The 14,233-nt window shown below is 36.2% G+C and overlaps 2 protein-coding genes across 3 annotated transcripts in view; both read left to right on the top strand.

The window, feature by feature from the left end:
* Window positions 1–5,714, top strand: part of si:dkey-237i9.1 (SEC14-like protein 1) — a 15,692-nt gene extending 9,978 nt beyond the window's left edge. Inside the window, exons 11-14 of the mRNA XM_055158216.1 lie at window positions 255–389; window positions 1,257–1,499; window positions 1,722–1,900; window positions 3,314–5,714. Coding sequence (XP_055014191.1) covers window positions 255–389; window positions 1,257–1,499; window positions 1,722–1,900; window positions 3,314–3,419 — 663 coding nt within the window. The 3' untranslated portion in view covers window positions 3,420–5,714. The remainder of the gene's footprint in view (window positions 1–254; window positions 390–1,256; window positions 1,500–1,721; window positions 1,901–3,313) is intronic.
* An 879-nt stretch (window positions 5,715–6,593) lies between these two features.
* LOC110173873 (endonuclease V) overlaps window positions 6,594–14,233 on the top strand; it is a 75,496-nt gene continuing 67,856 nt past the window's right edge. For both annotated transcript variants that reach the window (XM_020939882.2, XM_055158743.1), the window contains exons 1-5: window positions 6,594–6,730; window positions 8,870–9,041; window positions 10,241–10,375; window positions 10,559–10,598; window positions 11,064–11,176. In XM_020939882.2, coding sequence (XP_020795541.1) covers window positions 6,687–6,730; window positions 8,870–9,041; window positions 10,241–10,375; window positions 10,559–10,598; window positions 11,064–11,176 — 504 coding nt within the window. In that variant the 5' untranslated portion in view covers window positions 6,594–6,686. The remainder of the gene's footprint in view (window positions 6,731–8,869; window positions 9,042–10,240; window positions 10,376–10,558; window positions 10,599–11,063; window positions 11,177–14,233) is intronic.

Here is a 14,233-nt window from a genome sequence, read left to right as displayed (position 1 = left end):
CATGTTGGATAATAAAATGGGAAATTACAATTACATTAGGACATTTTACAACAATTGCCAAAATGTATCCTAATAATGATATAACAATATGGATGGATGTGTTCTGAAAATCAAATATTTATCATTAACAAAATCAAATATTTATTATTAACCAACAATAACATACTTCGGTCAGGTTTTGGGTATGTTGATATACTGGTTTCATCATTACTATTACTATAACTTACTTCATTCATTTATTTGTTCATTCCTAGTGTGAGGTGCCTGAGGGAGGCCTGGTTCCTAAGTCCATGTACCGAACACCTGAAGAGATGGAGAATGAGGACGTGCGTCTATGGACAGAGACCATCTACCAGAGCTCCAGCATTTTCAAAGGAGCTCCACACGAGGTCAGACTAAATAACAAGCATTTTACTTTAAGGTGTTATATGTAAGTTCTTGTCTGGAATGTTTCATAAAATGGTATAAATCTCATCAATTTCCATGGAAACAAGCAAGGCACCATACACCAATAGAAACATGAATAGAAATGTCTGTAATTGAATAAATGAAAGATAGATACCTGGATATCACACTGTGAAACATTCCAGGCAAAGCATTATTTTCATGAAAGATGACCTCCCTGATCTCTACTAAAAAATGTTATACAGTGCACCTTCAAATGAGCAGGCTAACAGAATCCGTCTGTGTGACATTTTAAACAAAGCCTGCCATCTAGTGGCTATTATTGGTGCACAAGTGAACGTTTGATACCGCAAGAACACTGAATGCCAATATCAAGTTCAGTCTTATACTTTTCACAACATTTATGGCGTTATAAGAACATTCCGTTCAATCATTATGTTGTAGATTTTGACCATCTAAGAATTTCTTGACTATGTTTCCATACACATCAAATATGTTTTCATTATCTGATTTCTGGACTTAACAGAATATTAGTTATGTAAACAATTAAATCTGATGTGAGAAAGAAAACGAAATATTTCTCGTTGTTCTCACCTGTGCAGGTTCTGTCAAGGAAAATTATGTAAAAATGGTAAACTAATGTGGCAAAGACAAAAATTAAAGAGATAGTCATTATAAAATTCATTATACATGTACACATGTCACCATGTCTACCCACTGATACAAATGCTGTTAATTTGGTATCTCAGCCACTGATACACAAATCATTTTACATTTACAATGCACTTTACAAAGAAAATGAACAATAACTCTTCACTCTCTCCCCTCCACATTTGAACTTGTGCCTGTAGATCCTTATTGAGATCATCGATGCCTCCTCTGTCATCACCTGGGACTTCGATGTGTGTAAAGGAGATGTGGTCTTTAACATCTTCCACTCCAAGCGTGCCCCTCAGGCCCCTCGTAAGGACCCCCATGGGATCACATCTCCCGGAGGAAACAATGTGCAGCTCATAGACAAGTCCTGGACCATGGGCCAGGACTACAGCATGGTGGAGTCCCCCCTCACCTGCAAGGAGGGCGAGAGTGTGCAGGTCTGAGCCCACAAACAGAAAGCACTGAAGTTTTCTACACAGTGTTGTATAATAATATATAATGATAATGATGATAATATTTCATGTGGAATATGTATCAAAAACTTGGGATAAGCAAGTGTTGAACATGTTTAAAACTTAATTTTGTATGTAATATGTCCCCTTTGATAAATCCATATTACACCCTCTCATGATATGTTTGTTGTCTTCCCCTCTGCTCAGGGCTCACATATCACACGGTGGCCCGGTTTCTACATCCTGCAGTGGAAGTTCCACAACATGCCGGCCTGCTCTGCCACCAACCTGCCCCGAGTGGACGACGTTTTGGCCACGCTGCAGGTCTCCTCCCACAAGTGTAAAGTCATGTATTACACAGAAGTACTGGGCTCTGAGGACTTCAGGTTGGTACTTTTTAAATTCTGTTCAAAACATATCTGAACATTTCATTCGGTGTAAATGTTTAAATTCAATCATATTTTGTCATAAAGTGGCGTGTGACCATAGTGTTGGTGTTTTAAGCACTCTTTCTTTTAGATTGCTCATTTTCACTGCTGTATTCTTTCAGTTTTTCTTTCTACAATCTCTCCCTCTGGCCCTCGTACGTTATTTGATTTATCTGTGATGTTAAATATTGAACAGCTCCCTTAGAAATTCTTTTTAGAGCTGAATTGAGGATGCTGTTGAGTTTTCTTTTAATCAGCTTTTTCTGTCCAATTTGCTTACAACCCCCTCCTGCTCTGTCTTCTTCCTGTTGAAGAACGGCTTGCTGTGATGTGCGAAGTTTGTAAGTGGACCGTGTTTGCCCCTCTCCCTTTTTAGCTCCTTGCTGAAGCCATTTTTTGCTTTTGGCCGCTGACTTTTTTTAACAAATGCTTTTTATGGCAGACCTGCTTCAGAGCAAAGAGATGCCTTTTCTGCATCTGAATTTGCTAATGGATTTTGAGCACTGCCTAACAGATTGTTTTGGCTGATCACAGAGAATAACACTTAAGTTATCTACCACCCACAGGCTGGCTTCATTCTGCTTGCATGAGGACTAATAAAATCTATATTAGGTCGAAAAGTCACACAAACTTAACATTTTACATATTCATTCACCATCATGTTTAATTTTCATGTTGACACCCATTCATTTGCATTATCAAACTATTTATTATTTTTTTTTTTTTCAATTGTTTATCACTTATCTGATATTGTAGATGTGTTGAATTTGAAAATACCTTTATTATAGTATTGCTGTAGTACATATTTTGTTGTGGTGTAGTTAACTGGAAGATTTGCTGAAATAAGTTAACATGTATGTGGCTATATTTTGATAAATACCCAGCATAAAACATGACCCTTGTTTAACTCAAAATAACCAATGGTGTCATGTTTTGCCATAGGCAGCAAGGCCTATAAGCATGTTACCACACTAGATGCTTTTTAAATCAACCAACATGGAGACAAACTTCCATTATTTCCTAAATATAAAAATAATAATAACATGTAATAGTAACAAATAAACAATGAGGCATACAAAATAAACAAAGGAGGCACAGGTCACCAATTTAGAAAAAATTCTTGGTACTGGGCTTGGTAAGTTGTCTTCCTGACATTGATGGGTGCTGCAGCCTATGGCAGAGCCTGAGCACTGAGTTGATCCTGTGGGGTTTGATGGAAGCATGTTTTGGGTGTATGCATCCTGGGCACAGATAGATGTACATTTAGCCACTAGCAGGTGTTTGCGTTGCTATGGGGATGGTAGTTTGATGTTTATTATTAATACTGTACAATTGTAAAACATTCTCAATAGTATTCTGTGCTCTTTTCAGGGGATCCATGACCAGCCTGGAGTCCAGCCACAGTGGCTTCTCTCAGCTGAGCGCCGCTACCACCTCATCCAACCAATCACAATCCAGCTCCATGATCTCCAGGTAGAAGCAGGCATAAGGAGGACTACAATTCCCATAATCCTCCATTCTCCAACCGTCAGCCTGTTCTATTACCCTGCATCTGTTCCTTATTGCACAGTCAGTCTCTAAGGGAACTAAAGCATGCTTGCACAAAACAAAGAAAAACAGATTCATTCAGAGACAAAGACAAAAAATACTGTACAGATTCAAAGGGCTCATTTTTGCACAAAGGTCATATATTTTTCGTGCCTGGCATCATTGTTAGGCCACATTTTAAACCCAAACATAGGCAGAATGTTTATGTGAGGCGAGAAAGCTGTATAGAGCAATATTTCATTCAAGATTGGATGGAAACCACTGGAGGGCGCTGTTACGTTTATGCATTTGTACAGACATACAGCACTTTTTACAACGCAGACCTCATCCACATGCGTTGAATAGACTGGACGTGCTGTTACATTTACGGACCTTGCAAAAATTCAGTGTATTTGCCATATATTGTCATACCATCTTTGCTTATCTAGTGTTTCTAGTACAAGTGTAAGCATAGAATTAGTGTTTAAACTTGGGTTGATAACTGTATATTTTATAACAAGAATCATTCAGGCAACCTCAAGATTACCAGAGGCCATTTTGTCTTGTTAGTCAACTTTAGAGAAACACCTATGTCTTCTAAACTCTTAACATTGTAATCTACTAGAAGCAATACGTTTCTACTTGTGAAAAAATCTATTTATCATTAAAATATTTGTAGAGTATATAAGTAGGATATTTTATGGGTGCTTGGTTGGAGTTTATTTGAAAGTAAAACTGAGCCAGATTTATCATTACTTGCTTTTGTCTCTTGCATCCCTCAGAAGACATTTGCTTTTTGTGAGGTTGAGGAACTAAAGTGGTCAAGAAAGATGCCTTGATAATATTGAATTTTGAATGTGCTAGTGATTAGGATTTTCTAATATTTGAATTGCCTGAAATGGGAGTGTTCGGAGAGATATGAACTGCCATTGTTGAACATTACTTTTACATTGATATTATAGCTTATATTTGTCTTTTTGGAGAGAATGTTACTTTGTCATGAGGGAGCGCCAGTCATAATATATTGATACTGTAATGCTTTCAATCGTGTTACTGTTTTTGGAGTACTTGATGGGGTGAAGTGAGTTGGGGTAGTATATAAGATTTTAGAAATACTTGCAGCCATTTAAGAGCCATGTGTCTATACCATTTTAGCCTTTTGTAAAATAATTTTTTAAAAAGCTAAGAAATTTGCTTTTTCAACTGTCCAGATTGAGGCTGGACAGAACAGCAGGCTCATTTCTAATGCATCAAATACGGTTTGAAACCAAAACTGTTACATAGTAGGAGTAGTTATACATTTCTTTGGTTACGGAGACAAGGCACAACTCAAAGGGGCACATCAGCAAAGTAAAATATTCAGGAAAAGTCCTTTCAAACATTAAAATTAGTTGATTTAGGGTACTAGTACACAGTAGTTGCAAAATGTATTTACATGATTACTTTTACACATTGAAATTGTCCACTCTTAAGTATAAAATTTAAATTATATAAAACTGAGAAATACAGTTTGAATGAGTTTTCATGAGAAGAAGTAGACTTTTCAATTCAAATTTTGTGACGTAGCACTTTTTGCGTTCATATGCCTGTCTGTTTAAATGTCTCAGTTGTCAGTTACCAAATAAATTGATGGATCTTTTCATTGAAAACAAACAAAATTTGAGTAAATTAAAATATAAATTGCTTTATTTAAAAATGTTTTGAGGGCTACTGTGTGTGTGATGATCGATAAAGCTGAATGTTGTAAACAGCAGGATAAATGCCTGTATATTGTGTGTATAAAACCGTTTTTAAAATTATTTCATGTCTATGGAGCTTGGTTGAGTATACAGGATTAACCTTTCTGTAACAAATTTTGAATGGAAGCTGACGTTAATCTGCAGCAACAGTTGTTTCTGATTTCAAGTTATCATTTTTGTTAAATTTTTCTCATAAAAAGGACTATTTTCAACACACAAAATGTTCTTTCCACCAGTTATACTTTTATTCTCATTTAAAGAACTTTAACATTTCAAGAGTCTACATGTGAACAATTGGACAACAATCTCATTATTTCCAGATGAGGGCTATTACTGTGGTGTCTTTGACTGTCTCTCTGCTTCTCTCAACATCTTTGCATATCTTTACCTTGATTTGAGGAATTGTGTAAAAAGTATTTGTTTGAAATAAATAATAAAATGGCGCCTTCACATTTTTGAAAATATTAAACTTGAACTTTGAAAAAATAAACTCTTTTTCATCATCATTTCTTGTATAATTGGGATAATAGATTGTTGTTGTCTCCATTGTTTCATTTACACGTCTTAGTAAAGCTTTATTGTTAGTTTGGCTACATCTCCAAGATCAAAATCCTCTGTTCTACCTTGTGATTTCAAGAAGATGTAGTTTACAGCAATCTTTTACCTTTTGTTCAGTAGAGATTTGCAATTCCTGTGCTGAAATTATTCAAATGATACTACTGAAGGTGTATGGCAGGGGTGTCCAAACTTTTTTCATCAAGAGCCACATATCTAAACACAGACGAAGCAGAGGGCTGATCGAGGGCCATAGACTGATGCTCAATACAGTGAATAATTGAAATATGTGCATGTTTAACATGTTAGAATGAGCCATCAGTCCTTTATTCATGCTAAGATCCTTAAAACCACACACTAAATATTAAATAGATTTTCAAAAAACTTCCAGTAAAAAGTTCATTTTTAATTGATGCAAGGTTATTTGGGCCAATTCACCTGGAAGCTTGAGGGCCAAGAAAAATTTGTCTGAGAACCGCATTTGGCCCAGGGGCCATAGTTTGGACATGCCTGGTGTATGAAATTTAAAAACACAGTGGAGTTCATCCTGTATTACTACGTCACAAGGTGGATCTGAGTGTTTTCTTTTGAGAGAAGAACTAATACAAAACACAACTGGGTATTTTTTGGTTTTGATGCGTAAAAAACATAACAGATCAGAAAATACAATATATAATATGGGCCTATTACTTTTTTAACAAAACAGAAAAGCTTTAGAACGGTCTCTGGCCCATAAGTGTGAATTTGATCTCTTCCACCAGAGGGCAGCATTACACCGCACTGCTCTCTGGCAACATTTGAGCCCGCCTCTTGTGACGTCAAACCCGGAAGACAACACCGACATGCTTTCATATGCCAGTGGATTTTATGGATTTTAAAAGGTTTATTTTTTAACAAAATTGTAGATTCACAAAGCGACACTGATGTCTGCTCTCCACACAGAAGAACTGGAGCAACAGTGGAAGAGGTAAGGACGACTCACTATTTTTAACCATGTTATCTAGCGACTACATTTAGTCTACTAGACTTTAGTCAGAGCTTTGTTTTAACACAATCTAACTGGAAACCTGATTTATTAACAGCTAGCAGTAATGTTGGAACAGGTGAGCTGATTTGTACTATTAAACAAGTCCCTGCCGAATTACGTTAACATTACTCACGAGCTAGCCATTTCATTTATCTCTAGTGCTTTTGGTACTTGAACATGGATCATTATGGCACATTATGCAGTAGTACTATACATGGTTTGTTTAGAGCGGTCTCCCGCCAACCCAAAAGTCTGTCTTGATTTCAGCCCTATTAATGCATACTGATATTGTGTCCTTGATCAAGACACTTCACCAATTTAGCTTGTTTGTATAACATACACTTTTTGTGTGGGAAATGAAGAGTAAGGCACATCATTCTAAAGCAACTTTGAGCATCTGAAAAAGTTGAACAAAAGAGTTTAAGTTTATGTGTATTCTTATCTATGGGTTTCAGAGTGCTGAAAATTTAATTAAATTAACAACTTAATTTAAAACGTGGATATTATCTTTAAAATGGGCCTCAAGTCTTCAAGATATCACCTATTCATAGTTTTCAGAATGATGATAATGATGATGACAATTTCAAGCGAAATATTTAGCCTATGTTCTGAATAATGAAAAGCCCTCAAAATGTTACTGCCATGTCAGTGTCTTGCATCACATCATTTTCAGTTACCCTAATGTTAAACCAGTGGAGCCCAACACTAAACACACACACACACACACACACACACACACACACACACACACACACACACACACACACACACACACACACACACACACACACACACACACACACACACACACACACACACACACACACACACACACACACACACACACACACATATATATAATTTTAATGTATTAAAGTAAATGTAGGCTATTTGTTTTTGTCAGTGCATCTCAATTTGAAGCTCACACCCAGAATAGATGAGCACAACTTTGAACTTTGTGACAGTAATATTTTCAATACAAATATGTGACAAATAGCCTGAAACTCAGACTGCCCATGTTAAATAGGAACATCTGCCGACCACCAAAGTTATTCCCAAAGTTGCTCATAATTTGTATGCAGTGTGGCCATATTGTAGCCCTCTTCGGCCCTTGACATTGGCCTTGTGTAGCTGCATACGGCTAAAGCAGATGTCTCCTCTCCATTCTCCCACTGCTGCTGTAACTCTGTCTGTGACTCTGGACTGGTGCCACTAGAAACTATTGATTTGTGAGACTGTGATGAAGAGGCCAGCTATGGTTCCATGACTCTGTATTATGGCCCATATGCTGCCTGTCATCTGTATGCTCACTGCCATGTGTGTACCTGCTGCTGAGAGAGGGAAGTAATAATGTTTTAAGATGTAGCCAAATCTTGTGTTAGTGTTAGTGATTACAATATGAAACAACAGCATGATTTAAACATGACTTTGCACAAGCAGTGGTTTAACAAATAAATACTGTTGTTAAATGTATTTGGTTCTTAAAAATAGTGATATTTTGCAGAATGTGCAATATATCGATTATTGCATGTATCCATATTGTTATAATATTGTATCATGAGTGATGTATTGAGTTTGTATTGTAGCTCTTGTCAGTTAGTCGACTAATTTAAGGGCGTCCAACCAAAATTTGTATTAATTAACTAATAATTTTATTTAGCTATTAAGGATTTAGATGGAACAACAGATACTGAAAAAAATGTGCTCGATCGGATATTGAATTTTAAGACTATTTACTGGTCATAGTTGAGCCAGACAGTCTCATAATGTTTGAAATTTTATTTATTCAAAGCTATTCTGTAGTTAATTGAGAGATAAATAACAGCTACATAACATTTGCATTTGGATTTTTTTTTTCTGTAAGTAGTTATAAATTGTAATAAAAAAAATAAATGCTGTTTTCAGTCTCTGTCATATTTAAAGCCATAGTATCGGAATCTGTATCGAAACTGAAAAAGATGGATTGGTGCAGCCCTAAATATAGATTTGGAAGGCCTAATATCACAGTCTTTTTACATGTATTGCATCTCATATCCTCAGCCATGAGCCCATGACCATAGTTTCTGTTGTTATATGCAGTGAGCAGGAGTGCCTTCGTCAGCTGGTGGTGGAGCAGGACACGGAGCAGTGGCAGAAAACTACGGATTTCTCAGGACTGGAGCGAGTAGGTGGAGTCGACCTGTCTTTCATCAAAGGGGACGATGTGAACGCATGTGCCCAGCTGGTGGTCCTCAGCTACCCACAACTGGAGGTGAGCACTGCCATTTTAGAAAGAGTTAGAAAAGATCAGAGATGCTGTTTTTAAATGGAACTACAATCGCAGAACACTATAAAGGAATGCACCAAATCAATATGACTGGCCTGCTTACAATAAAAATGTACTTGAACTTGTACTGTGAAATTTTTCCCAGAATAATTTTGCAGAATAATGTTTACCCCTGTAAAGTCCAGACCAGGCATATGACCATAGGCTGATGCTGTGTAGCCCTGGATGTTTTTTCCAATTCATCTAGAGTTAATCTGTCTGTCAATTTCAAAATCATCAAAATCTTATCCAGATTGAATACAGATTTAGAGTTGCATAAGTAAGGGTCACCATAAATGCAGTAATTTTTAAACCTAATGTTAGTACAATTGAGATTCATAAATGAAATTTTAGTTTTTGTAATACTTAAAATAAAATATTTTTTTTCTGATTATTATATAGTATTTTTTTATATTCTTAAGATAACTGTGTAAAAATTTTCCATAAAAGGATTTTTTTCAATACTGATATGAAACCATATCACCGATAGCGGTGAATGGTGCACTGCATGCACTGCATTTTTTATTCTGTGTATCTCAGTTGTATATTGTGTTACACAGTATATTAAAGTATCCTTCAAAATATGTGTCCTAACTCAATCAAGCACCATCAAGGTTAATTTTAATAAACCACCTGTTTCACTAACCCCAGAAGCTTTCATTTTTCTATAACACATATAGCTGGACTCCACAAACCCTCATCTTCTCCTGTTTAGTTGTACATTAAAGCCCCTGGCCTCTCTTGTTATGTAATATCTCATAATAAATGGCTTTTGTCAGGGTACTGCAGCGACACATGCTCCAACAAGGCTAATGAAATGTTTGGAACCGCTGTCCAATAATATGATTATGTTCCCCGCTTGTGTTCAATTTACTCTCAACACGGCTACCTCAGGCTTTTCAACACAATAATGGTGCAAGCGTAATGGGTAGTAGTGTTGAGAATGACTTTGGAAATGAAAAAAATAAAGGTTTTCTGTCATCGGAATGGGTCTGCACCTATGCTCCGTTTGTGTAACTTGTTTGTGTCCACTATATTATATTATTTACTACATTTGGTCAGTTAATACCATAAGGGCTGGAGATAGTTTGTTGAAAAATGCTTGTTACGCCAGGTGAACTTGACCATTATGTTGTGTTTTGCAGGTTTTGTACGAGGACAGTCAGATGGTAGCCCTCACTGCTCCATACATTGCTGGGTTTCTGGCCTTTAGAGAAACACCTTTTCTAGTGGAGGCTCTGAAGAGGCTGGAAAAGAACAAGCCAGAACTCATGCCTCAGGTGGGACATTTTGAATCTTGTAATATCAGTTATATCTTATCTGTTTTGGGCTACTCAGTATCATTTTGCTTGAATGTATTTTTTAGAATCACTGTCATTTTTTGGTGGAGGATACTTTGTTAGTTATTACCATTTTCTTGAATATAATTGACATAAAAATACAACTTTTTTGTCTTTGTCTAGGTGGTGTTTGTGGATGGGAATGGTATTTTCCATTACAGGGGTTAGTATTTTTGTTATGTGTATGTATGTAAGTTCATATTTATTTAGTGACTTATTTCACATATACATTTTTGACTGTTGTGGGTTACTTATGTTTGGTGCAACTGTTAGAGAAATTGTTTGTCTGTGCTGTACTGAGGGCCCTCACTGCCAGCTCAGTCCTGCACAGAAATTTCTTTGATAAAAGCAACCTCAGACAATTTAATACTCTGCTGCCATAGTGTACACGATGGTTTGGTTTTTGTCATTTTTTAAGTTGTTTAAAGGTGCATTGCGCAACTTTTCTGGAGGAGGTGTCACTTGCAATGGACCTTTTAAGTTGTCAAAAAAAATATCATATGGACTGTCATAAATAACTTCCAGTAGTGTACACCTTGAGTCATTGTATAATGCCTGCATGCCATTTGTCAAACACTGAGCAAGACATGTCATTGTGTTTGTGTTACCCTTTGCATTTTTTTGACAGAGTTCGGTCTTGCTTGTCATCTGGGCGTGTTGTCAGGGTTACCTTGTGTGGGAGTGGCCAAAAACCTGCTGCAGGTGGAGGGCGTGTACAAGAACGAGGAGCACCAATCACAGGTGACTGTTATATAACCTCTACCTCACATTACAGTGTAAAAAGGGAATATCTAGCATGGGTTAAATGACTTGAATTCAGAATATGAACATTTATTTGAGTATTTTCTACTTTAATATTTATAATATATAATATTTGCTTGACCATCCATATTTAACATTCTGACTGGTTTTAAGATCATTCACAAAAAACACCAATCTGCTCTCTCATTAATCTCTCCTTTGATAAAACACTGCATCTCATCTATTGTTAAAAAATCATATTTGGTTTGCTGTGGTAATGTCTTTATTGGTTGAAAGTTCCATGACGATGAGCAGACACAGGTGGTGTCTGTGGAAAAAGCTGACCACAAGAAAAGGTGGAGCAAGCATTTTATGCAAAAAGAGTTGGGGAGAGTATGCAGATTCACAAAGAGGTGGGGAGAGTATGCAGATTCACAAAGAGGTGGGGAGAGTATGCAGATTCACAAAGAGGTGTGCAGATTAACATTTAGTGGAATTTCACAGCAATAACAAAGCACCCTTATAAACCTCCTGTTGTTAAAACACCCACACTTCTGAAAAGCAACAACCCCTGTTCCACTGTGTAGCTTTGAATGGACTCACCTCTCCACAGACATTACTTTTCACCTGAGCTGGTGTTGCCACCTATTTATCTCCATGGTCATTCGGATCTGTTAAATGCCATGCTGTGTAACACTCAAGGCAAGGCAATAGCCATTGTCCAACTTTAAGAAATTCTGAATTCAACTTTTAACAAATCACGATATTCTTTTTATTTCAGTACACTTTTGTCATTTCTCATTTTTCCCTTAATGCAAATTGTCCTGTTTATTACATTGAATTCATCTGTAATTATGACAAAGCAATGATGCAGGGGCAAAAAGGGCAACATCTTCAATAGTTTGTGAATAGGTTTAATTTCTGAACATATTGCTCTGTGTGGGGCTGTTCCAGCGGCTCTCACTGTATGACTTTTACTGCAAGCCAAGGCCTCCTGGTGTAACTAATGATCTTGCAGTTTTCTGAATACAAATAAGCCACAAACAAAAAACCTATTGGTTAAAGCACACCTTCGGGAACAGAGGAAAATTATTTGGCTTTCATTAATATGCAAATGTTGACTTTGTTTTTAGTCTGGCGCCTCTGTGACCTGTTGGAGAACAAGGTAGAGAAGAAGTTTAGCTGGTGATGTACAGCCTTCTTGAATAATTTATTTTTGTTTTGAAGGCGTTAAAATTATCTAAAGGTAGAATATGTTTGCATAGCTTTAATGAGCATGCAAAGTCATAAGGTGAAGTGACAAAAATAGAAAATAGACACGAATTGATACAGGAGAGGTCAAAACACTGCCATACAAAGAGATCTATTCAATTATTTTGCAGACTATAACAATGAAATGGGTAAACAAGCCTTTGACTAAAGTTGGAGTAAAAAACTGAATTAATGTATTGTTTTTAATACAAAGTGGTAAGAATTTAATGGTTTAAACAAGCAAGTACCTCATCATAAGAAATCAACATAGAATAAAGGATATAATAGAATTGTGAACCCATATAATTAGGTCGAAGGGCATCTGAAGTAAAATCAGTATTCCAGTCCCTGCATGCAGACATATTACAAACCAAATGCTGGCAGCTTATGTTGACATATTATTTTTGTTTTACTGTTAGAGCCGATGATGCAACTGAGCTACCAAAGAGATTAATATCAAAGTTTTACAAATATTACAGCTTATGAAACCTGGAGGTCAAAAAGTCAAAATGCACCGTTTGCTTATAAAATGTTAAAAGCTTAGTGCAAGTTTTTTTTTTGTTATGGCTACCACATAAGGCTAAAACAATAGCTGCTAAAGCAATAGATCGTGTTTTTGTTTTCTGATCTTGAGAAGGAGACAGATGAATATCAAGTGTAGGGCTATTGTAGTTCTCAAAGCCACTGAAAGAGAGCATTAATTTAATCTTAACTAGGGACAATAGCAGAAAATTGAGTATTGATTAATTTGTTTAGGGTTAGGGTTACGGTAATTAAGAGAATTGCCATTACAATTTTATGATTTTACACAGTTATTGACATCATAACCAAACTGTGAAATGATGAATTAACATTTTAATCATAATATTTTTTCTTGAGCCAAAGGTAGATTACAACATAAATTGTACAAGATCAATAAAGCTCAGTCTTTAGTGTATATAAAAAAATAAATAATTAAATCATACAGAACTCAAAAAAGTGAAATGTATTGGCAAAGTCCCGTAGCTACATTTTAGTGCTTGGGTCTAACATGACATTAAAGGGTCCATTTTACGTTGTTTACTGATTATGTTATGATGTTGTTTCCTCATCCATCATGTTTTGGGAGGAGAACTCACCCTATCATACCTTAGGGTAAGTTTTCCTCCTAAACAGAAAACACTCAGGAAGTGCTCCACTGTGCTTTAAACACCATACACGTTCATTAAAATCATTTGGGTAATTTCATCTCTAGAATTGCCAATCTCAACAAAAGGTGAAAGGTAGCTGTTAACTTGAAAACCACCACTACATGATATCACGAGTTGGACAGAGCATTTTGAGCTTTGTTGATGGATTTCTCAAATGTGTGAAAGAAAGAAAACACAACTCTGGTTATGTTTGGTGATGAGAAGACAACATTCTAACATGTCTTAAATTTCACAATCCATTTTGTGTACCAGTAATATAAGATCTTTCAAAGTAGTTTCTTTGCAATGATAATGCAAAGTTTTTAATGGCTTATTTTTGACATGCTTAAATTGACATGCTTATTATTTTGTAATTCTCATTTGAGGACCTGCCTTTACACTTTTCTTCAAGAGGCCTTCATTACTCGGCGGGAAACTGGCACAAACTGTAGACATCATACTGTTGCATTATTGTATTAACTTTTTAATCTGATGATTCATTCAGAGTTCAAAGCCAAAGTTACGAAAGAGGTTAGATAGATTTAGCAGTCGCAGGCTTATTCAAATCACTGTCAGTGCCCTCTCCTCGTATAACCCCAAACTTTTAACATATCGCTATTATAATTTAATTAAATGT

The sequence above is a fragment of the Boleophthalmus pectinirostris genome, unplaced genomic scaffold (assembly GCF_026225935.1).
Source record: "Boleophthalmus pectinirostris isolate CB_2022bp ecotype Guang Dong unplaced genomic scaffold, ASM2622593v1 HiC_scaffold_22, whole genome shotgun sequence".
NCBI classification, from domain to species: Eukaryota; Metazoa; Chordata; class Actinopteri; order Gobiiformes; family Gobiidae; genus Boleophthalmus; species Boleophthalmus pectinirostris.
The sequence above is the reverse complement of the archived record's forward strand: the minus strand, read 5'-3'. Positions and strand labels throughout refer to the sequence as shown.